This window comes from Eurytemora carolleeae, unplaced genomic scaffold (genome assembly GCF_000591075.1).
Source record: "Eurytemora carolleeae unplaced genomic scaffold, Eaff_2.0 scaffold670, whole genome shotgun sequence".
NCBI lineage: Eukaryota > Metazoa > Arthropoda > Copepoda > Calanoida > Temoridae > Eurytemora > Eurytemora carolleeae.
In genome coordinates this window covers 161,882-186,899 of record NW_019396860.1, presented here as the reverse complement: position 1 = coordinate 186,899, position 25,018 = coordinate 161,882, and the positions used below count along the sequence as shown (strand labels likewise).

General features: G+C 32.0%; 1 protein-coding gene across 1 annotated transcript in view; it reads left to right on the top strand.

Moving 5' to 3' along the window:
* The window catches only part of LOC111709470 (uncharacterized), a 39,358-nt gene extending 25,427 nt beyond the window's left edge, over positions 1 to 13,931 (top strand). Inside the window, exons 21-34 of the mRNA XM_023483132.1 lie at positions 14 to 115; positions 1,325 to 1,372; positions 1,488 to 1,529; positions 2,617 to 2,698; positions 3,820 to 3,858; positions 4,642 to 4,707; positions 5,803 to 5,866; positions 7,182 to 7,267; positions 7,966 to 8,133; positions 8,785 to 8,857; positions 10,362 to 10,484; positions 11,725 to 11,918; positions 12,172 to 12,354; positions 13,296 to 13,931. Coding sequence (XP_023338900.1) covers positions 14 to 115; positions 1,325 to 1,372; positions 1,488 to 1,529; positions 2,617 to 2,698; positions 3,820 to 3,858; positions 4,642 to 4,707; positions 5,803 to 5,866; positions 7,182 to 7,267; positions 7,966 to 8,133; positions 8,785 to 8,857; positions 10,362 to 10,484; positions 11,725 to 11,918; positions 12,172 to 12,354; positions 13,296 to 13,572 — 1,547 coding nt within the window. The 3' untranslated portion in view covers positions 13,573 to 13,931. The remainder of the gene's footprint in view (positions 1 to 13; positions 116 to 1,324; positions 1,373 to 1,487; positions 1,530 to 2,616; positions 2,699 to 3,819; positions 3,859 to 4,641; positions 4,708 to 5,802; positions 5,867 to 7,181; positions 7,268 to 7,965; positions 8,134 to 8,784; positions 8,858 to 10,361; positions 10,485 to 11,724; positions 11,919 to 12,171; positions 12,355 to 13,295) is intronic.
* The last annotated feature ends 11,087 nt before the right edge of the window (positions 13,932 to 25,018 follow it).

The following is a 25,018-nucleotide window of genomic DNA, read 5'->3' as shown; positions in this document are numbered from 1 at the left end:
CAAAGGTTAATAATGAATGATTATGAGACTGAAAGAAATGAAAGGAGGCAGATGGTTCTGCTGGGAATGGTTGAATCTGAATATGGGCTGGATTATGTGGATGGAGAAGATCCAGGTAATGAATCTGAATACGTGCTGGACTATATATATATTGATGGAGAAGGCCAGGTAATGAATCTGAATATTGGCTGTATTAGGTTGATTGAGAAGTTCCAGGTATAAATAATCAGAGCTGACAACTTTAGAATTGTATCCTGATTGCTTTATTTGAATATCCAATGAGGACACTTTTAACGTCCCCCTTAATCCGCTCTTTTTCACTTTTTTTTGGGTATCTGTAATTTGTTTGACCAGTGAGACTCCACGCATTAAGTGGTGCGCAAAATTTCAAATTTCCCGGCTTTTCTGATTGACTGTTCCAGTTTCTCCAGACGCCACTTGGATTGGTTTTGTTCATTCAAACTTAAGATTAAATTTATCTTGAAATTAACAGATTCAGAAAGAGAAGAACAAGCATTGATCTCGATATCCACAATTGTTAAGTTTTCAGCTCAGAGGTCGGAACCTTTATCAGGGAATAATTTTAACCAGAAAACACAATGAAGACTCTTAATTTGAAGCAATGATGGGATGCCCGTTGATCTGTGTTCATAAATATAAATAGTTTGTATAACTGTAACTTTCAAAGATATCCAATTCAGGATTTAACTTAATCCGCAAAGACTCAAAAAAGATGCTGATAGTGGTGTCGAAAGGGATTAACACTAACAAAATTTCCGATCTCAGAATATTCCATTAAAACAACACTTTTTTCAACATTTTCTTTTATTTACTTTTAACACTTTTTGTTGCATTGTACTTTTTGAATATTTTTTAGTTTTAGGCCCATTTATTTAGTTTAAGTTCTACTAATTATTTAGTTTTAGGCCTATTTATTTTGTTTAAGTTCTACTATTTATTTAATTTCAGGCCCATTTATTTAGTTTAAGTTCTACTATTTATTTAGTTTTAGGCCCATCTATTTAGTTTAATTGTCCCATTCAGATCAGAAATATTCGAAAAAAGAGTATATTTTTTCGCTTCCAAAGAATGGAAGTCCCTTTTTACAGAACCCATTGAAAAAGTCATACAGTTTACAAGCAATAAGGTCAAGTGCTTTATTCTTGATTTAGTAAGGTCATCTCAATATTGAATATTGGATTCTGATAAAAGGACCTCCCTGAAAGCATGATTTGATTTGATTTGATGATATATTTGTTCTTTATAGAAAAATTCGTAATTACCTGAAATTAATAAACTGGGAAATATGTTTTCTTTTTCCTAGTTTTCTCGACAAAAGGGGGATGGAGAAGTAGAACGGATGGCTTATCAGGGATAAAGTTGAATATTTGAACGTAATAGAAATCATGTTTATTCAATATTCAATTATTTTTGAAATGTATTTGATTAATTTCTCTAGTATTCCATATTCAATTTACATGTTATAGAGGAGATGGTGGAATCTTTATATCAAAACCAAATAAAGTTAGGTAAGCAAATTGATGGGGGGGGGGAGGTGGTGAGAAAAAAAATTCAATATTAAAAAAATGTATATCTGAACTAAATTCTAGTTTTACTAGCAAAAAATAGACAAACCACATTTTGGAAAGACCACGATTGCGGTTATTCTGACAAAGTGAACCTCTAGGTTGCTTTTACGACCAATTTTAATATGCCAAACATATTAACTTCTTTACATATTGGAAATTTATAACTTCTTGGTTCTATTTAAAAGCTCTTCAGAATCAGGAGGTTTGATTTAACGCATAAAATAAAAAATAAAACTTATATAACTAGAATTAAACTAAAATTAGAAAATAAAATATTCAATCTTATTGTGTGCAAACAACAAACCTCCCTGGCTGTTGAGTGGTTGATATAAATTTTGGTTTTGATAATATTTTTAGCTCAGTTTGTATATCAAATAATCAATGGCCAGTTAGTATTAACTTTAGTATTAACTAGTACACATACCACAATAATATTGCTTAATCATTCTACAATTGTGACATTAATCTAAAAGGAGGCTTTTTAGTTTTAGTTATGGTTTTTTTTATTTCTAATCTCTTTGTCGTATAGCTTTACAGGGGCGGCTTATTAAATTTTCCAGGGTGGGGGTTGAATAATTTGCAAAGGAATTGAGTTTTGTCACAAACTCTGATTTTCTTATTCCTACATCTTTGCATTCTAATGTTGTAGACATTTGACATTTCAAACTATGACTTCTGTTAGATCAATAATATAAGTTTGAAATATCAAAGGTTTATGACATAGGGTTCATAAGATATAGGGATTAAAAAATCAGAATTTGTGGCAAGGACTCAATTCCTTTTGCGTCATAATTTGTTAACCCCATTGGCCAAAAATATCCCCCTTGAAATATTTAAATGTGTTCATTAATATGTCATACAGGGGGGTGCAATGGTCCTTTTTCATATCTCCCTGCAAGAAAATGTAAACTTTAACTTAACATAACATCAAAGGGGGGCAAATCACCCCCGAATGGTTACTCCCCCCCCCCATAATATTCTTTGTTCCTTTTTATGTTTTCTATAAAATATCTGTGTTGATGTTAAGACGCTAGTGCTTGTGAGATTGAAGAAGCAGGGAAGGATTATGCTGATTCTACGGAACACAAGAGTAAAACTCTAAGTTTGAGGTAAATATAGATTATGTAGATTCTACCGAACTAAAGAGTAGAATTTTTAGCTTAAGATAAATATAGATTATGCAGATTCTGGGGAATTAATCATTTCTTATCATTATTATATTAAATTTCTTACAGCCTGTGTTTAGTCTTAAACAGTAAATAAAATTATCTGTCTTCTTCACCATGTTTGATTATTCACAAAATCTGTTCTATAGATTTCCTGGAATCTTTATTAAACAGACAATATTTTAAGAGTTTGAAGATATCTGCAAAAGAGGGGGCAGGGGAAGTCACTTCTACAAGAGTTGAACTCTAAGCTATAATGTTAATATAATAAAGCTCTTCGCTGATATTATATATATATAAATATATACGTTAGCTATAGCTAGGGTTTTTCAATCGTTTTCAAAAACTATCGTTTCATTTTTGGAAAAAAACTATCGTTTTGAAAAACGTCCAACTCGTTTTGAACTTTTATAAAACGAATAACGATCTTTTTGAAAACGATCTTTTTATAAAACGATTTGCGACCGTTTTTTACGATTGTTTTTTTAAATATGATCGTTTAAAAAAAAATTTTCGCAATCATGTTAACGATCGTTAACAAAGGGTTGTCGTTAACGATCGTTTACGGTTTCGAATATGTACATAAAAATTGTCGTTTTTGGAAACACGATCGTTTAAAAAAAATTAAATGCAACTTTATTGAATGTCGTTTACGAAACGATCGTTAACGAAACGACGAGTTTTTAAAAGCGTTCGTGTTTGAAAACGATTGTTTTAAAACGACCATCGTTTTTAAAAACGGATCGTTTCGTTTTTGATTTTTTGTTTTTATAACGAAAATATCGTTTCAAAATGAAAACGTTAACATCCCTAGCTATAGCTGGCTAAACGATTTGACTAAAATTGGCTGACATTGTTTATGAAACCCATGGATATTGGATACCTTGGGGATAACATAGGCTAAAAAAATCGAAATATATTTTTCAAAAAAGAAAAAAAAGAAATTTTTTTCAAATGTTCTTTAAAATTTGACAGACAACGCCGGGCATTTCAGCTAGTATTAAGATACTTCTCTCTGATACTGCAGTACAAAGGTTTGTAAACAATTTTCAATTTTTTTTAAGGAACTGTATCCTCTCCTTTTCAGCTATTCGCAACTTCAGGTTATTCTTTGTAAATTTGTTATTATTGTTATTGTTGTTACTTTTGGTACGTTTGATGGTTGGTTGTTATTACTATCCGTATTTTGTTAAGATTGAATTTATATTTTTTATTTTGTAACAAATGTTTGTTATCATTATTATTGTTATTTTTAATTTTTTGCTTTGTGATCCATGTTATTGTTAAAACTCTTATTGTTAAAATTGTTTTTGTTTTTTTATATATTATTTTTGTTCTAAATTATTGTTTTTTTACAATTGAAATTTGTTATTATTTTGTTTGATTTTAAGTGTTGCTTTTCAATCCAACATTGCTGAAAGGGTTAACGGAATTTTGTTTTAAGAAACGTTTAACAAATATTTAGAATTACATATCGACACTCGTCAGATTCAAACTAGCTTTGTGTTGATCATAGGCCAGATTTAATAAATTGACAAAATTAGTTCAACTGGCTTTTCATGTGTCCACACTTCCGAATTATTTAATTTTTTAACACTCAGTTACTTTCCGATATTCATTAACTCTTCCTTTCAGATCAAAAGTTTAATATACAGGGTTACCCACAAAGAGTGAGGCTGTAGAGACGACTGTACGGAATTTGTATAGTCTGTTTCCTTATAATCATGATTCCCTGCAGCAGTAAATTTGGTTCTTTCTTTGCTAGATCATTTGAAGACTATTAAACATTAAAGACTTAATTTAACCTCAGATTCTTAATATTTTAACAGTTTTGTTCGTTTATACAGTGTCGTACTTTGTGGATAGCCCTATCGGATGTATTTTAGGAAAATAGTAAATATTGACGAGAGCTCCGAGGATTTGAATTTTCTGCACGGAATGCGGTTTCTCAGGGATACAAGATTATTTTATCTGAATATATCTTTAACATTTTTAGGACAGAGAGACACATTAAACAGTTGAATTGGACGGCGACTTTAAGACCCATAGAAATACGGCAATTGATTTTCAACAAAGTGTTAAATTATTCGGTTTATGACCACATAAAATGCGACATAAGATCTTAACATTCTTTCTTTTATCTTAATTGTTTAAAGCTTTTTGTAAACTGTATTAAATCAACAATAGTATTTACTTCTGTCAGACACAAAAATAAATATTTTTATTAGAATTTGGAACCTTGTGTTGGACATACAATATTTGCTTGCTATTCTTGAGAAACAAGTGAATTCAGTTTGTTTAGCACAAAAACGCGGATTTCTCGGCCACGATGAGTAGACTAAGGTTTAACGTTGTGAATCGGACATGCCATGAAGGGACACTTGAAAATTGAAAATGCATGCTTTGCAGACGGTACTACATTTGTATAAGAAATATTCAGAATAGAAGAAACCAGAGGACGTCCTAAGGGCGTCATGGGGACGTCAATAATTACCAGTGCAACGTCCGGCGACGCCATATTTTAGGTGTTGAGGACGTTTAACGCACAGCTTCTTACGTCCTCACGATCAAACTTTCGAAGTCGAAATGATGTCACTTTGGACGTCCAAATGACCAAACTTAGGTTAGATCTCCTGACATACCTCAACCAATCTCGACCAACATGGATTGGTCAGGTTAAGACCAGTATGAAACCAGTTAGGTTATACGACCTAACCCGACCTCACCTGACCAAACACGACCTAAGGGGACTGGTCATATTGCGACCAGTTTGGTAATCTGACGTAACCCGACCTAACCCAACCTATCTCGACCTAATGGGACTGGTCGCGCGATGTCGCTGGTTTCTATGGAATTGTATACGCAGTAATTGTACATTAGACAAACATTTCTTATACAAATGGTTATGGAGTACCGTCTGCAAAGCATGTATAATCATATGGTAGGGCGGGCCACGTCAGTTGTATCTCCCTTCTATTTCATACTCCTTGGTCGGATTAGTTGAGTATCAAAGGTTAATAATACTTGTATCCCTGTACACTGTTCAGTATGACCTGGGTTATACTTGGACATACTTTCTTTTTCTCTCTACCCTATCTAGATAATCTTAAGGTACAAATATATCAGAGGTTGAAAAGTTTTTATGTTCTGTTAGAATCCATTTATATATTTAGATTATCCCGAAACCTCTGTGCTTTCTTGTACTTTTGCCATAAATTTTAGTTTTTTCCCGAAATAGCTCACTTTAACAAAGAAGACATTTAAATATTTTGCAGGATTTCAGGATCCATTCAAGGATAAATGTATGAACGGGAAAAGTAATTATAAATTGAAATCATTATTAATCAATGCAAGCTACAATTGATACAATGTTTATAAATGAAAAGATTATCAGAATATATTAATTTTGTCGATTTTAACCATGAAACACAAGTAGGGTTTCCACGAAATGGCTAAATCTTTTGCGCTATTTTCGCGCAAATTTTGTTTGTTGCGAATTTTTGCGCTATTTTTGCGCATGAAACAATGAGTTTTGCGCGGTTTTACTCAATTTTTTTTTGCCCAATTTGCGCAAAACCGGAAATATTTTTTGCGAAAGTTGCGCATGAAAAAAATTTTTAGTAACCGCAAGTTTTACGCAAAATGTAACTTTTTAGGCAAATTGTCAAAAATTGATATTCTAAGATTAGAATTAAACAACTGAAGATTTTTTCCATACATAAAAAAATATTAACATACTAGTATGATAACAATTAAACTACACTTCCAGTTACAATAAGTTTAAATTAAGGGACCAAAATTAATAAAATAGAAATTAGAGAGTGTGAAACTTGGCCATATTTTAATCCTATTAAATAATTTTAAGTGAACCTTAAAAGCTTTGCCTAATCAAGTATATTCTTAAATTTGTTTAATCAAATTTCTGAAATCTTTTTAATCTCATATAAATTAATACAAGAAAGTAACCAATGCCTGAAGAATCCACTTTTAGTAAATATGCATGTCCAAAACTAAATTGTGAGATTTGAACTCTTCTTAACTGTCATTGGTCAATTATGTAAAAGTGACCAATAGGAAGAAACACACAACGTCACCAACCCTCTGATTTTCCCGAAATTGCGGAATTGCGCAAAACTCTAGTTGCGGAATTGGGCAAAACTTGAGTTTCGCAAAAGCGAAATAGGGCAATTTTGCGCAAAATGACTTTTGCGAATGATTGCGCAAATTGCTGTTTTTTTCGCGCAAAACTGATGCGCAAAGAAAGAAAAATTTTGCATTTTGTTCCGCAAAGATTGCGCAAATGTTTTGCGAATGGAAACCCTAAACACAAGACAAATGTATTTAAGGAGGAGTATTGTGGCAAAATACCCCACCATGGGCCACAAGCACATTAAAAAAAGATTCCACTCAATGTTTTTTATTTCAGCCATTGTTTGACGAGGCAAAGAGCTCCTTGAGTTTTCAGGCAGTTCTTCAGGGAACCTTTGCTGTTGATACTTTCTTCTTCATCAGGAAGCTAGAAATATTCAGGATTTTGTCCAGCGCTTAGGATCTGGATCCATTGGATCTGCTACATTTTGGATTCCTGGATCCGATCCGCTAAAATATGTTGATCCACGGATCCGGATCCGACTGTCAAAAATATTAAGTAAAACCAAAATCTGAACTGTTAAACCAAGAGATTTTTTCAAATTTCCTTACATCTGAATGGTTAATCCATTTTTTTCATTATGGAAACGCATCAAAATTAAATGTATCATGCACTAATTTTGTTAAAAATATTCATTTGTTAAAAATTAATTTCAAATATTTATAGGCTAGTAAATAATGGTGAAACAAATAAAATTACGTTTAATGTATGCCGCATGATCCTATTTAAAAGTTTCCACTCCCAAATTCTGTGAAATTTTTAACCAGAAAATTCTAACTGTCTATACTCAAGGCTTAAATTCTTCTAGAAAATTATTGCATTGAAAACTTATTGACATGAACATTTCAAGCATGATAATTGTAAAGTTGGTAAGACCATTAATGCACAATACACAATCATGTCAAGCTTTAATATGCAAATGTTTTGCAGAATGCAGATGGATATATAATCAGATAGAAGTATTCGTATTATTTACCAACTTTAGTCTTGCCATTAATTTATTTTACTTTCATCATACATATATATATATATATATATATTTGAAAGCTGTTGTGTCAAGTGGACTACTGTTTACCTACCTGTTCTTTAACAAGTTGACCAGCAAGCCTGGATCTGTAAACACTGTGATTGGTTGGAGTCAGCTGATCATTCATCGGTTTATTCGAATACTTCCTCCATATCTAGCTCTAGTAGTTCTTCTTGAACCTCTTTCATTCTTCCTTTGCAGGTTTCATCACTTTAATCACTGTGCTTATTAGTTCTGTAGACGTAATTTCATTTTACCCACAATTTAAAGAGTGGCATGTTTGATTCTCAATGATACCCTGATAATAGGATATATGAGAATTCCTTATTTTTCCGAGAAATTATTTCTAATTGCGGTTTCTCCACTTAAGTGACTTGAGGATTTCGATTATGAAGGAAAATTGTCAGAATTTTACACATTTCTGAGAGAACAACGAAAATATTTATTTTTTGTTCCTTAAAGAGCTAGTTTACTAGTTTACATGCCAATCCTTACAGAGAGGGTGACTTGAAATTATATTAAACGTCCCTTTACAGGAGCCTTCTTTTTTCGCCTTCAGTCCCTAACAACTTTTTGGTTAATCATATCTGATATGTTTCGGAAGAAATGCTATAATTTCTATACTTTGATTAATTTGGAGAATGTTTTAACTAAAACCTGATAAGCCTAAGCAACAAAATTGTCAATAATGGGTTAAGGATATTTTATAGTGTATCATTGTACAATATGTTCATAGTATTAACATAAACCACATAATTTCTGAAGGGGTCTTAACTGCTTTAGATCTCCAAAATTGAAAACAAAGAAAGATCAAAATAAGTACTGTACTTAATATATATTTATATATTGTAGTGGACCCCTGTGCCCGAGTAAACCTGGAGTAAACTGTGGAATGTATTGGTGGAGAAATATTCTCAATATTCAGGGAATCTTATATTGGCTCCTTGTCTTGGAGTAGTCACTTGACAGTCAGAATTTCAGTTTTTTTTCTCTCTTTAACTTCTTATTGACATGTATTTCAGATCAGTTATTCGAAAAATTTATACTTTTTTGATATAGTAAAGAATTATAAAATCTTGTTTGAATCTGAAAACACAATCTTTTTTGGGGTTATTCTTGTTGGTTTTGGCCCTTCTTTCAGATTAACGTCAATTGACCCTCCCGTTATAGAGCGGCATGTCTGATTCACACCAGTTCCTTCAAAGATTGTCTGAGCTGGGAACTTTTGATTTCTGGATATTGGGGTTAATGCTTGATCCACTCTTTTTCTTAATCTCGAGATTAATTAATGTTTGTTCTCCTCTTGTTATTAATCTCCAGATTAATTAACTGATCAGCTCTGATCAAGTATAGTTTGGATATCCATTTATTTTTATCTTGAAAACTAGTTATTTTCAAATGTGGTTTCCCTACAAAAGTGACAATGGAGAATTTTTCATAATTCAACACTTTTCAAGCTAGGAAACCGATATAATTATCTTCCACATTTTTTATCAAAATAGGTTTTCAAGGGTAGCGTTACGAATTAGGCTTGCCCGATAAAGTTGGATTATTTGTGTTTCACCTGTTGTAATTTTAAATGAACCTGATGGTTAACATGTTAAACTGTCAAAATATATCCCCACAAAAGAGGCCGTTTAATGAGATATATTACAAATTATAAAATCTATAGGGGCATTTCCTGTTAAAAAGACAATTATTTCTGCTGTTGATTGGCTTATTTGTTGGATCTTTTTGCAACCTTAGAAAATATATACTCCTAGATATTGTTCCAATATAGGGAAACGTTTACCTTTCAACTTCAGAACAGATATTCTTTATTCATATGCAGGGGTAAATAGTTTATTTGAAAAATTAGTACCCTTCCACCTCATGAAAAATCATGTTTATCCCACTAGCTACATAGACATTTTTGCACGAACTGGATAATATTTTTATAAGTTTTATCACTGATATGGTGAAAACATTTTAAAGGAAAATTAATGAATGTTTGTTTATGAAGCATTAAAAAGAGGCAAATTTTCAATTTCTCGGGGCCCTCAAATCTTTTGAATCATTACAGGCCCTCAAGCAATTGGGAAGGAGGTATTTCTAGAAATCTATATCCCTGTTCATAAAATTTACATATTTATGGGTTTCCCGTTCCGTATTCTAGAATTGTTTAGAAGTTCCAATCAACTTTAAACTTGAAGAATCATCTTCAAACTTTTTCAAGAAGGAAGCTCTATATAAACCTTCAAAATTCTCATATAGAGAAAGGCTAGTCAAAATGTTTGAGATAAAGAATTTATGAATAATTATTCAGTTTTTATGACTAAGGAAATTTTTTTAACTATAACCAAGGGTGCTTAAATTTAAGGGGGAAGGGGAAGGAAGACACAGATGATAAAAAGATATTTTCTGGAGCCAATAATATTTTATGTAAACAGAATTTCTTCCATTTCGATGAAATGTGCGCGGCATGGACTTGGTACCTTGCGCTAGATTTTCAATTCTTTGTTTTAACAGTTCCTGTTCTAGTCGTCTTTGTTCTAGTTCCGCCATTAGCTGCGGTAAGTAATTTTCTCTTTTATTCTCCATCTTTTTTGGCTTTAAAAAGTAAATCTGGAATTATTATTGTGTCAACTGGGAACAACAACAAAAAATCTCTTCAGTAAATTGTTCACACGATTTATGCTATTCTTTACCTGTAACCTCCTCAGTCCTCATTCAGACAATTATATCCCAGATTATAATTCTTTTTCACTTTAATCTCGAATTTAGTGTCTCTGATAATCCCACATGTGGCCTGAATCAGACTATAATCGGTTAAAATGTGGACAATTGTACCCTTATTGCTAAAAGTCACAAATGTTAACTACGTTAGACACGGTTTCCCTCTTATTTGTAATCTATGCTTGGATAATATATGGCATCTCTATTTTCTATATCAATCAACCTTTGAAAAAGTTTTCTGCCCTTGTTATTGTAAGTCTTTTCTATGTTTTCATAGATTTTGATTCGATATGGGATATGTGAAATTTTCAAGTGTTCGTAACAAGTTTTAAATTCTGCAGGTTTTAAAGTCCTTGCGTTTTATTTTTACTCCCGTAAGCTTTCTGGATAGGAGAGGGTCCATCTTAAAAACAACGCCTTTAAGGGAGAGACCGACTAAGTAACATATTAGAACATAAGAGTGCAGTATGAAAGAGACAAATTTGACAACAAAGAGACATGTTTGCAGTGTAATATTTCCATGCAAGAACATAATTTTGTGTGTAAAATTTCATCAGAAGGTATGGTCCGCAGAAGAAAGGTTTTATTACAATCATTTAATTACTTGGGCGAAGAATGTTGCAAAAATTCTACACTTGTTGTTTAGGAACATATTTTTCAATAGCAATTTGTGAAGAAATCAATCATTTCCTTATCATCATTATATTGAATTTCTTTTTTTTATTTGTTTGCAGATTCTTCTTAAATTTGTCTACTGTCGACTTTTCGATGAAAACTCCAGGAATCTTACAGAAAACGTTTGTGAAATTACAGAAACCAATATACTTTTTCTCAATCTGTTCAAATTATTGAACAACTAAATTTTTGTCTCACTTACATCAAGGTTATTAAATAATTGTAAAAAGCGACCATCTCGTCCGTAAAATTTCACAAACGAATTTAAACGCTGTTATTTATAAAGTATGCACCAGAAAACTGTCGTAATGCTATCAAATGAATCCTAAAATGTGTCTCTATGATTCTGCACTCTCGATTCAAATATGTTACCTCTCCCTTTAAAATTTTAATCTTTATTAGGTAATCTTGTTTGGTCTGTTGTTGGGTAGTTGGATATCAACCTTCCTGGTGGCAGGACAGTACAATGTATCCCCGGACCTGCTCAACTCTGTCTTCTCCTCAGCTAGCATTGTCTTCGACGTTATGTACGATAAACCTTGGACCAGGGCAGGACCGTATATTGTAGGACTGGTCTCAGGGTATACTTTACATAGGTAGTGTACAAAATGGTTGTAGGGGCGTATTCAAGAATCTTCCCAGAAAGAAATTCAAACTGTTATTCTTTGTGAGGTAGGGGGGGCTTACCACCCATGAGGGGACTTAAAACCCCCGAGAAATCATAGATTTCACTAATCCAGGGATCCGATCCGAAATCTGCCCCCCCCCCTCAAAAAAAAGAATAAAATTAAGGGTAGTCTGAAAATACATTATAGGTTAGAAAAAAAAACATGCTGATTTTTTGTTTAGATTATCCAAATCCGGTTTCCCAATAATGACCTTCTCCAAGCAGCTTGTTTGCTGGCTGGTAAGCACTGTGCTGGCTCTAGGTTTAGTCTATGGTCTGTACGAGGATAAGTTAACCAGCACACAAGCACAGCTTTACTCAACCTTCGCCCGGTCAACCTGGGCGCTAGTGCTAGCCTGGATCAGGTCAGGAAAGATTGCTTATACAGTTATTTTTCGCTGTTTTTTGAAATTTGAAACGAATGTTCGTCTTTGAATCGTTTTTCCAGTTTTTTTAGGAGAAAGATATTGCCAAGTTAAAAAGCAAACTTTAACATAATACAGTTTTGAAATCGTAACATTTTTATTAGATTTTTTTTCATAAACGATCCAAACGATTAACAACACGAATATAAAGTGGTCAGCGTTTAAATCAATACAATGAAGACGACTTTTCTATTTCAGTTTTTTTTCCTTCAAATTACAATTTTACAAGAGAACAACGATTAGCTTTTGTTTGACAGCCTCTTTTTGTTTCCATGTTTATGTGTATCCATGTTGTTTAAAAGCTTGGTAGAAATAAAAAATTAAACTCTAAAGTCGTCTTTATCATATATTTATATGTAAACAACGACGACTGTACCTTTCAGTGTACTGTTGGTTTATGGACCTGGCATAATAAGTCCATTGAAACCAAGCAAATATGATTTGATTTGATTTGACTTTTTTTGTACCTGTGCTGATTTTTCTTAACATTGTCCCCCCTTACCCCCCCCCCCCTCCCCTCCCTAATAGTCTATACGCCCTTGGAAACTATCTACGTTTTCGCAATTCGTCATCTGAGCATAAATGATGAAGAAATCCTTGTTTTCCTATCCGTAAATTGAATTTCCTTTGTGGATTCTCTTTTTTATGTAACTTTCAGATTTATGCTGCAGAAACAATATGGGGTAAATTGTCAGAATTTACCACTTTTTAGAAAGAAAAACGATGATATATCTTCCTTATTGATGCTCAGCTAAAGGAATAAATAATACAGTTGTAAAATTCTTATAATTTGGGGGTGACTAGAAATAACGTTGCCAGTGACTGGGGAAATCTGTCGAAGTTAAGATTTGTTATTTTTCAAAGACCATTATTTTTATTAGTGTAAGTTGCGGATCTGGATTCGGAGGGATTATAAACTGGATTCTCTCTCTCCCCGGCCTCCGACCTCTTTCCAGGTTGACCTACACAGCCTACCTCATTCATCCTCTGATCATGCTCCTCTTCTACTCTAACCTCGAGGTCCCGTACCACGGGAGCATCCTCGGCTACAGCCTCCAATATACAGGGTTTCTGCTGACCTCGTATGGAGCAGCACTTCTTTACTCCCTGGTCTTCGAGGCTCCTTGGATCAACATTCAGAAACTGTTCGGGATCTAGAACCGTCAAGAACCATCGAGCACCATGTAGAACCATCTGGAACCATAGAACCATCTAGAACCATTTAGAACCATCTAGAACTATTTAGAAATATCTAGTACTATCTAGAACCATCTAGATCCGTCTAGAACCATATAGAACCATATAGAACCATATAGAACCATATAAAACCATATAAAACCATCTAGAACCATCTAGAACCATCTAGAACCATCTAAAACCATATAGAACCATATAGAGAACCATCTAGAACCATCTAGAACCATCTAGAACCATCTAGAACCATCTAGTACCATCTAGTGCCATCTAGTACCATCTGGAACCATCTAGAATCATCTAGAACCATTAACGTAAATTTAAAAAAATATATTTTTGTTGTAAACATCTTTAAAGGGACTGGAAGCTCAATTTCAAGTGACTCTTTATGCAAAGCGGCAATGTCCGATTTACAACGGTATCCTTGAAAACTTTATCTGATCAATAATGTGGAAGATATTGTCGTTTAAAAGTGTTCAAATCTGATAATTCAGCTGTATGTTTTTCTGCGGTTGAAATGGACATTGTGCAAGTCACTTTTGTAAGTAAGATAAACATAAAAATAATGCGTTTTCAAAATGATAAAATTTAAAATCTAATTCATATTTTATCAGACAAAGCTTGAAGGTTTGTAGTTGATAAATTGGGCAATGTCATCTTTACATGGTGGGTCACATGAAATTACGTTAAAGTCCCTTTAAAAACTTTTAAGATCATGACCCCTGTATGGAAAATAAATGATAAATAGTGCGTATACTGTTAAGAAAAGATTCTGAAATATAGATACTACCGTTACCAGTGGATTACCACAATATCAGTTTTTCATATTCATGATATTCAGATCAAAAACATTGGTGAATTGGTCTAATAAAACATGAAAGTTTCATGTTTTATTAGACCAATTCACCAATGTTTTTTGTGAATTGTGGGGAATATTTCCGAAAAATATTTTTTATGTTTTTTTACCTGGAACTTTTTGTTATTTTTGCATTGACTAAAAATGTACAGTGACAACTAAAACACTACAGAATTTGTCGTCTTGGAATTCTTTCTTTTAATCAACGAGATTTCGCACTGTTTAGAAATACAAAATCCTTGGAGACATTTCATAATTTTAAGATAAATAAGACGAGGATTTATCTATTATATTGATATTCCTTTGCTTTTGAATTTTAAAGCACTTCAATAAGAATCCTGCATGCCTATTGCCTAAGGAATTGAGTCTTTGGAACAACATTTAAACCTCAATATCTTTAGAGCCCGATGTTGTAAACCTTTGATATTTCAAACTTAGATTATTTGATCTAACAGAATTTATAGTTTGAAATATCTAAAGTCTACAACATTTGGTTCCAAAGATATAGTGATTAGAAAATCAGAGTTTGTGGCAAAGACTCAATTCCTTAGTTTGATTGCCTGACTTGTTTCGGTAGTAGATTTCTTTACCTCGGGAAAGTAAAGAATAAAATAATTTTGACTCCTTTCAAACCTACGTTTACCACCTTCCCCGACATTATAATAGCGATTTCGGATACAATCTTGAACACAAGCTACATGGTCACAGTCATGCACAGCTTTGTCCCTTTAGTAAAAGTAAATTCAACATATATGAAGCGTGTCAACTTTGTTGCACCGGCTAGTCCTGTTGATTGGTTGTTTTATTAACCCAATGTCCGTGCGGTACAGTACAAACTGGGACCGGAAAGGTTGACCCGGCTCGTCAATAGAATTCCTTATTTTATTTTCTAACCTGACAATTTTAATTCCACTGGGAAAAAACTATTTTAAAACATTTTCATTTACATTTTGCACTTTAAACGATTCAATAAATGTTAATAAATAGCCTTATTGATTTCTTTTATTTTACTAAGCTGACTGATTATTAAGTCAACAATTATGGCTGCCCGTGCAGTATCAAAATATAAAAGCGACCTCAAATCTTATAATTTTATGATCTAACGCTAAAATTAAGACATCTGCATTAAATACAATCTATAAAAGGTAAATTAAAGATTTGACAAAGAGAAAAAACTACCACTACAGGAAATCATGATTATTAGGAAAAGATGCTTTTCAGAAATCCAAGGAAAATAGTTGAATGAAAGTTAGGTTAAGAATGAACCCAATCACTCTATACCTATGCCTAATGATATAAGCATCACTTTAAAAATTGATATTTGATATAGTTTTCCTAAAGTTATTCCAAGTTTCTAATCATAAGCGAAGATTTTAAGCAAAATCTTAAAAATTGAAGAGAAAGGCAAATATTAAGTTATTATGGAAGACAGACATTTTTAACTTGTCTAATTAGTGTCAAAAGGGAAGGGAAGCTTACACGATTTTAATATAGTTCTACAAACATACATTTTTACGAACAAGAAATGTCTTTAATATTATATTACTTATCAATATTATCTTGCTGCAAGAAAAAATTGAATCTATAGTTTTTGAAACTGATGATCTTTAAAAACGTGAATTTTAGCTATATGTTTTTATTTATGACACGTGACCTGGGAATACCTCAGCAAAATGCCCTTAAAAATAATGCTTGATTCTGTAAATAACTTCTGGATTCTTTCTTAAATTGTTGCATTTTTTGTTCTATTTTAACATTATTGTGGTTTTGACCAATGACCATATTTGTTTGATAAAGAAAACATTTGAATATTCGTTGCATAAATTGTAAATATAACATTTTTCGATTAAATAACGAACACATTAATTCTTGTATTAAATGTGTATTTTGACATTTAAATGTTTGATAAGTTTTTAGCCTGGAACTCTTAAATGAACAAACAAGACATTTATGAACAAACCTGTTCAACAGTTGTTCATCTTGTTCAACAGTTATAAATAAAATATTCCCCAGTGTCTGGGGGGGAGATGAGTCAGCGCCAGGGGGGAATTCCAGAGCAATTTCACTGATCCAGAGCTATTCCGTAGATCCAGGGATAATGGGAATACTTTCATTATCATCATTATACATATATATATATATACTAGCCTTAGAGGGCGCTTCGCGCCCATCTTCTAAATTAATTGTGAACATGTTCTCTTTGTGTACATCGTAAAACAAAACAAAAATAATTCGCGGATTTTCACAAAAAATTTCGTGGATTTTCAAAAATTTAATGAAGATCGAATTTTGATGGAGACAAATATTTGAAATTTTGATCATTCATAAACCTTCCCTGGAGTTCCTAGATGTCCCACAAAAAATTTGGGCTCGATCGGTTCAGCCGTTTTGACGTTTATTGGATACAAACAGACAAACAGACAAGCCAAATTTATATATAGATATATATATCTCAATTATATACATTTTTTTTTGGAATTTTGAAAAAATAAATGCCGACATCTGCTTAGCTTAGGTTCGTACCCGGACACCCATGGGTTCCCTAAGAAAATTCGGTCCAGCCGTTTGACCAGCTACTAGCTAACATACAAACAAATATAAATGAACAAAGAGCTTCATTATATAGATGACCCTCCATGCAAAGTTGGTAATGCCTGATTCACAAAAGTATCCTTAGATGAAACTTAAAGAATTTGAGCCGCCAAAGCCCGGTATAAATTAAGCACCGGCTTAAATCTTGAAACATTTGATACAATTTTAAGTGGAACCAACCATATTTAAACCGCGGCACAAATTTAAACCGCCGCTCAAATTCTTTAAATTCGGCCACTGAATCCCTTAATCGGATTAATAATATGAAGATAATGTTGTTTTTCTATGTTTCAAAGCGTTAATTCTGATTGTTCCTAATCCTACATATTATCCTACAGAAGTCACTTTTGTAGATAAGCCACGATTGAAATTGATTCGTATTCAAGACATTGATATCTAATTCAAACTTGAGCCCATTAAAGTTTTAAGGGTACTGTTGTGAATCGGGCAATGTCATCTTGAGTGCCACTTGAAATATTTATTGCTAGGTACATCAATACAGATTTAGGTAAATTCTGCACATATGTTTAAAGGTAGATTTATTGTAGACTTGTAAATAAATATTTATTTTATTTAGGTTGTATTTTTTATTATTGTTAAGGTGAAATTATTACAATTGAAGCTAGTTAGGAGCAACACTAGAAACCGGTAAAAAATAGAACTCGTACAGTGAGAACCAGAAAACTCTGGAATAGGAAGACTTTTAGACGCAATTTACGGTTTTAAATAGTCAGGTGTGCAGGACATGAAGTGATGAATACAGTAATTGTGCAGTGCACAACTTCACAAGCCATTTCATTTTATAATTAATTTTTACCTTTTGCTTTGTAACAACATTAAATACACTTTATATACTGTTTTCATGTCGTCTTCATATATAACAGTCTTCCGGGTTTTGCTGTAAATTAACTAATTATATGGAGTTTACGGAAGATGTATGTTGACTTGTAGAAATATTTATTTTGATTTACCTTATTTGTTGATTGATATAAACTGTAGAATTTTGATAGAAAAAGCACGACTAGCTTTGTTCAGATCTATAGAAGTGTAAACAGAAGAATCTAGCTCAATAGTATCATTTAATAGTATCAAATTCCCCAGACATTGGAATAAAATGTAAACTTCCTTTTAAACAATTTATTGAATGGCTGCCCCCCCCCCCCCCCCNTGGGGGGGGGGGGGGGTTAAATTTTATTAGAGACTGTACTGCAGGGAGCAGCAACAGATATAAATAAATAATATAGATGTTGGTAGATTAGTATGAAGCAGAGATAACAGAGTTACAGAGATCGATTAACATCTATAATATGCGATATTTTCCACAGCATGTTCTATTGTGTACAGTACTGTACACGACCAATCAGGAGACATCTGTATTCAGGGATATTTATGGATCTTTTGAATAGGAAAAAATGCAAAATCTTTAAAAATAGACAATATTCATAAACGTTTTGTTTTATGTGTAAAATTGGAGTATTTCTTAAAAAGTTGTAAAACTTAACCCCTGAATGCAACAAGTGGTCGCTAGATGTCAGTCAAAAAACATTACATGGAACCGTACCATAGCGTGCCGGGACCTCAGATAGGCATACACAGCCTGTACAGGTAGAGTGTATGAGCTGTCTGTGGTATGAAGCCATTAGGTGTTGGTTTTTCTTTTGTGTCAGAGCTACAGGGTTACCCGTAAAGAATGTAGCTTTAAAGTTAGAGACCGGCTACATGGTAGTTAAGCTGAAAGTACAGTATTGTACCAATGAGACATTTTTTAAGATGTGCAATTTTTATATAATAGCTTTCAGTTTTTTGTAATATTTCACCAGTTGTATTCAGCAGGAGAAACGTTTCTCATACAATTATTTTCCTGTAAAGACTAATTAATATTTACCGACTTTAAAGGGGTATTATTGTAAGCGTAACTTTAAGTGGCCCTCCATACTGTCATACATTAATTAAAGAAAAAATTTGAAAAATCATTCAGTGATCAACGTTTTAAACCGCTGAATACCGTTCATTTCCCCCTTTCTGATATTCCAATTGTTTAAACAATAATTTAAAAACTATTTTTTATACTTCCAACAAATACCTTTAAAAAAATACGGCTTAAAATTTGATAAATTTTGAAGGGTTTGTTTATTTAAGGACGAATATTGTGATACCAATCTTGATGTATTTTGACAATTATTTCTGGCTTACGTTAGTGATTTGATTTTCACTAAAAAAAATCTGAATGTGTTTTAAAATAAAATAAAAATTTACACTGTATTAAAATAAAACTTAAATGCTGGTGCAAGGTGGATTTGGACATTTTTATCAAAAAAGTGCACAATAGCTGCATCCTTACTTGTCTAGGAAAATTAAAAATTGAAACCTCATGAAATTTATTTTTTTACCTGTTTAGTGTAATTGATGCATGGAAGCGAAGAATATAGATATATAAATATAAAAAAGAAAAAGATATTTTTTTAAAGTTAACTTATCAAGGTTTTAAAAAGTCTAATTGAAAGGTTTATGTTTAATCAAATCTAAAAGTTTTATAAATTTATAAATAGATTGTCTGGATATAAGTTTGTAAGCTTAGATAATGTTTTATCTATATACAGAGTTGTAATATCTGTTTTTCTGTTTGTCCGATCATAACTCATGAACCCCTTGACTGATCGATTTGCCTCAAATTTTGATTGGGAAATCGAGTTAACCACGAGAATGTTCTTAACTTGCAAAAATTTAGTTTCCCTGTAAAATCGACCAAGTGCGGGTAAACGGCGGAAGTTGCTATGAGTAACCTCGGCAAGGCTGGGTTCTCAAGCTAGTATTATATAAGATTGTATGGAACTGAAAGATATGCTGCAATGAATCTTGAGATATGGAATTCTAGATGAGCTCTCCACCAATACATTATACAAGAGTGCCAAGAAAATATAAAGACCAATCCAGGCACAGGGAGTCCCGGTATAAATAGATAATAAAAAGTAAAAAACAATCCCTAAAAGTTGTTTTCAAAAATCTAAGTCTGTAACCATGAAAAAAAAGCAAAAGAATGATAAAATATAAATGTGTTGTATTGCCTTTTCCCGAAGATATCAGATAAACTAGAAATTGCATCATCCCGGGAATTATTTAGCAACTGTAGAAAATATCTATTATTAATGATCTACACTCTGCTACAACGTAAAGAGAAACAACAAAAATAACAATAAAAAACAAAGCTTAGAAAAGGAAAAGAAAATATAATCAAATCTTCTTACACCAGAGAAAATATGTCCCCAATGTAGTGTCTATAAAGCTTAATTCTATTTGTATACAATATAAAACAGTAACAGAAAGTTCACTAATTTAATAATGTTATTTCGCGCACTTACTAATTTTAAGAAAAAATAAGAAATCTTCTCTTGGGTCATGTGAGGTCCCACACAAAATTTGATTTGATCGGTTCAGCCATTTTGACGTTTATTTGACACAAATTGACAGAAAAGCAAAGTTTAAATAAAGATTGGGTTAAAAACAAGGGTAAGACCTAAAGAAATTGAGTCTTTGCCTCAAACTCTGGTTTTTAAATACTTATCTTAACAACCCAATGTTGTAGACCTTAGATATTTCAAACTTTGACTTCTGTTATATAAAATTATCAAAGTTTAAAATATCTAAGGTTTACATAATTTGGTTGTAGATATATAGGTGTTAGAAAATTGAGATTTGTTGCAAAGACTCAATTCCTTTCGACCTTAAATTTTACCGATATAAAGATCTGAAAATTTTCTAATTTTCTGTCTCAATTATAGATTTTTTATTGTAATATTAAAAGACATGGTTGCTTATTACAATCAATTCATTAAGGAGGGTTTTTAAAATTCTTAGAATAGTTAATTTTCAATCCATTTCGAATTATCTAAAACATGCAGTAACATAATAAAAATAAAAACAAGGATGAGTGCCTTTAATCTGTTTTAGGTAAAACGGAACTATTTTTAACAAAGAGATTAAGATTTCTGGCCTTCAATGGCTTAGTTTTGGTCCTCTTCACTAGAGAAATCACAAGATGCATGGAAGATTATTTTATATATATTATATATACTTTGCTTGTTTGTCTATTTGTATGCAATAAACGGCAAACCGGTCAGGTCCAAGTTTGTTGTGGCTACTCACATGATCTCAGGGTAGGTTTTTTGATGCTCAGTATTAAAACAAATAAGATATTCTAAAATTTAAAAATACAAAATTTTTTATTGTTTTATAATACACGGAAAGACAACAATAAAGGTTAAAAATAGAAGATGGACTCGGAGCGCCATAAAAGCTGCTTTCATTTTACACATTTTTAAATCTGAAAAATTGTAAAAATAAATTTCCTGTAAAGATTCTGCCTCTGAAATCTAAAGAATAAATATGTTTCCGACCCCCCTCCCTCCTCACTGCACCCTGCAGGCCCTCCCCCCTAGAATCTAGGGCTAGGCACATCCACACAACCTTCTAAATTACAGGGATTCAAAGGTTCCAAACCTTATCGTAAAAATCGATGAGAAGTTTTCCAATTCCTTTTTAAAACAAGTTCTAATATGTACATTTCTAGGATTACAAAACAATTTCTAATATATACATTTCTAGGATTACAAAACAAGTTCTAATATATACATTTCTAGGATTACAAAACAAGTACTTTAATATGTACATTTCTAGGATTACAAAACAAGTTCTAATATTTATATTTCTAGGATTACAAAAATAGTTCTAATATATACATTTCTAGGATTACAAAACAAGTACTATAATATGTACATTTCTAGGATTACAAAACAAGTTTTAATATGTACATTTCTAGGATTACAAAACAAGTTCTAAATTGAACATTTCTAGGATTACAAAACAAGTTTTAATATTTACATTTCTAGGATTACAAAACAAGTACTATTATATGTACATTTCTAGGATTACAAAACAAGTACTATAATATGTACATTTCTAGGGTTACAAAACAGGTTCTAAATTGTACATTTCTAGGATTACAAAACAAGTTTTAATTTGTACATTTCTAGGATTACAAAACAAGTACTATAATATGTACATTTCTAGGATTACAAAACAAGTTCTAATATATACATTTCTAGGATTACAAAACAAGTTCTAGTATGTATGCAACCATGTTAATTGTCTGTTATAACCAATATAACATTGTTATTTTTTTTATCGCACAAAAAGTTCAAACTGTTAAATTAATTAATCTTTGATTGTTGAAATCTATTTCAATAATTCAGTTAATTTTCTGAATTATAATAAAAGTAAACAGAAAACTTTTATAACTTTATTAAAGACTAGTTCATGGAAAAAGAACACATTTCAATTCCAAATTAGATTTGACCAAATTGTTGATGACTATGATTAAGAAAATAAAAAGTAAAAATGTCCATCCCTAAATACATCATGGCCATTCTGCTTCTATAACCTACAGATATGATGTATGAAAAATTGGGTGAATTATTCGATTTCAAGAGGCGCTATAAACTTTATACGATTTAATACCACTGCAGAGGCATTATCTAATAATAGTCTATACAGAACACTCACAGTTTAAGGGTTTAAGGGTTTAAGTAAGGAAAATAAATCCCTTGGGTCAAATATAGACTGCAGTGGGTAGAGATCTAAATATAATGCAGTTCAGAAGCTTAGTTTTTTCACTTTATATATAAATGGTAGTTTTATCATAGGTATTTATAATGAAGAAAAAAACAATAACGTTTTAATAATCATTTACTGCATGTTTAAATAACTATAGCATATCTTAAAATTTGAATAATAAATTATACAATAAACAGTATAGGAAAGTATACTGTGGAGGTACATACCAACATGATAATGATACTAATACTAATACTAATACCTTTGTATATTTTTTTGGAGGGGGGTCATTTCCAAGTGCCCCTCCCCCAAATTCTTTTTTTGGGGGGAACCCTGTGTTCGCTCCGCTTGACAGCGTCTCGTGAAGAACCAGTCAGGACGTCCTTATCTGTTGCGTCTATAAGGAGAAAATTGTTAAAGACGTCTCATACCGAATAACGTGGCGTCCATACAAATTGAGAAAATTGCAACATACGACTTAGACCGTAAAAAATCAATTTAATTTCAAACAAATCATTCAGATATTACAACCTATAGTCATCGATTATCTTTCGCCACATTTATATATAGTTGATTTTTCATAATATGTTTTAATTGTTATGATCTGAGAGTTAATTATAAAAACATTTATTCCTTTTTCAAGGATTTTTAGTAATGAAGACGACATTTTCATATTTTCCAGGAATGTTCGAAAACAAGCTAAATATTATTTTGAAAAACAAAATCAAAACTAGTATGAAATATCACATATATACAAATGTGGCGAAAGATAATCGATGACTATAGGTTGTAATATCTGAATGATTTGTTTGAAATTAAATTGATTTTTTTTTACGGTCTAAGTCGTATGTTGCAATTTTCTGAATTTGTATGGACGCCATGTTATTCGGTATGAGACGTCTTTAACAATTTTCTCCTTATAGACGCAACAGATAGAAGTAAGATTGGTAGCGATCAAAGGCGCTTTTTTATCGCATTAATCCTATACCCCCTTTCATTTTTCGCGAACACTCCCTTTAAGTATACTGTAAACAGTAAAGTAAAGTATGCTGTATACAGTACAGTAAAGTATACATACTGTGGACCGTATAGTAAAGTATGCTATGGACAATTATAGTAAAGTATACTATATGGACAGTATAGCAAAGTAAACTACGGACAGTTCTGTAAAGTATACTAAGGACAGTACTGTAAAGTATACTAAGGACATTATTGTAAAGTATAATATGGAGTATGGACCGTATAGAAAAGTATACTACGGACGGTATAGTAAAGTATACTATGGACAGTATAGTAAAGTATACTATGGACAGTATAGTAAAGTATACTATGGACAGTATAGTAAAGTATACTATGGACAGTATAGTAAAGTATACTACGGACAATATAGTAAAGTATTCTATGGACAATATAGTAAAGTATACTATGGACAGTATAATAAAGTATACTATGGACAGTATAGTAAAGTATACTATGGACAATATAGTAAAGTATACTATGGACAGTATAATAAAGTATACTATGGACAGTATAGTAAAGTATGCTACGGACAATTATAGTAAAGTATACTATATGGACAGTATAGTAAAGTATACTATGGACAATATAGTAAAGTATACTATGGACCGTATAGTAAAGTATACTATGGACAGTATAGTAAAGTATACAATGGACAGTATAGTAAAGTATACTATGGACAATATAGTAAAGTATCAAGTTTAGAAAAGTTTTCTGCTTGAGTTGTCCTATCTGAATACTTTACTTCAACATTCTTGAAGAATACTTAATTTGGGTTCAGAGGACAAATTTACAATATACATATATAGCTACAGGGTGATATTATAAAAACTGTATATACGATCAACCAAAAGTTAAATCATTAATCAAGTCTTTTGCTTAGAACAAAGTCTTTTAATGGCTTTTAGAAAAAGGAAACAGACATGAGGTCTGTACAGCCGTCGCTGAGTAACTCTGCGCATTGTTCTAGATTGGGAACCCAGCTCCGTCTGGAATCTAAACTTGCTCTAAAAAGTCAGCCCACTTAACCGTGAGTTTTTAATCCAAGCTAAGAACATTCCCCTATTTTTAACTAGCTCTTCCGTCAAAATTTGATGCGAATCGGTTAAGGGGGTCCTGAGTTATGATTGTTCAAACAAACAAAAAAAGAGAGATGAATACTTTACACACATAAAGATAGACAGACAGACATGCAAAATTTGTATGTATAGATTGCTTTGTATACATATATTAATACTAAAATGATATTGCAATATATTGATTCCAATATAGTGTAATTCCACAGATGGTTCCCGGCCACACTAACCATTATACACACCACGCGTGCAAAAATGT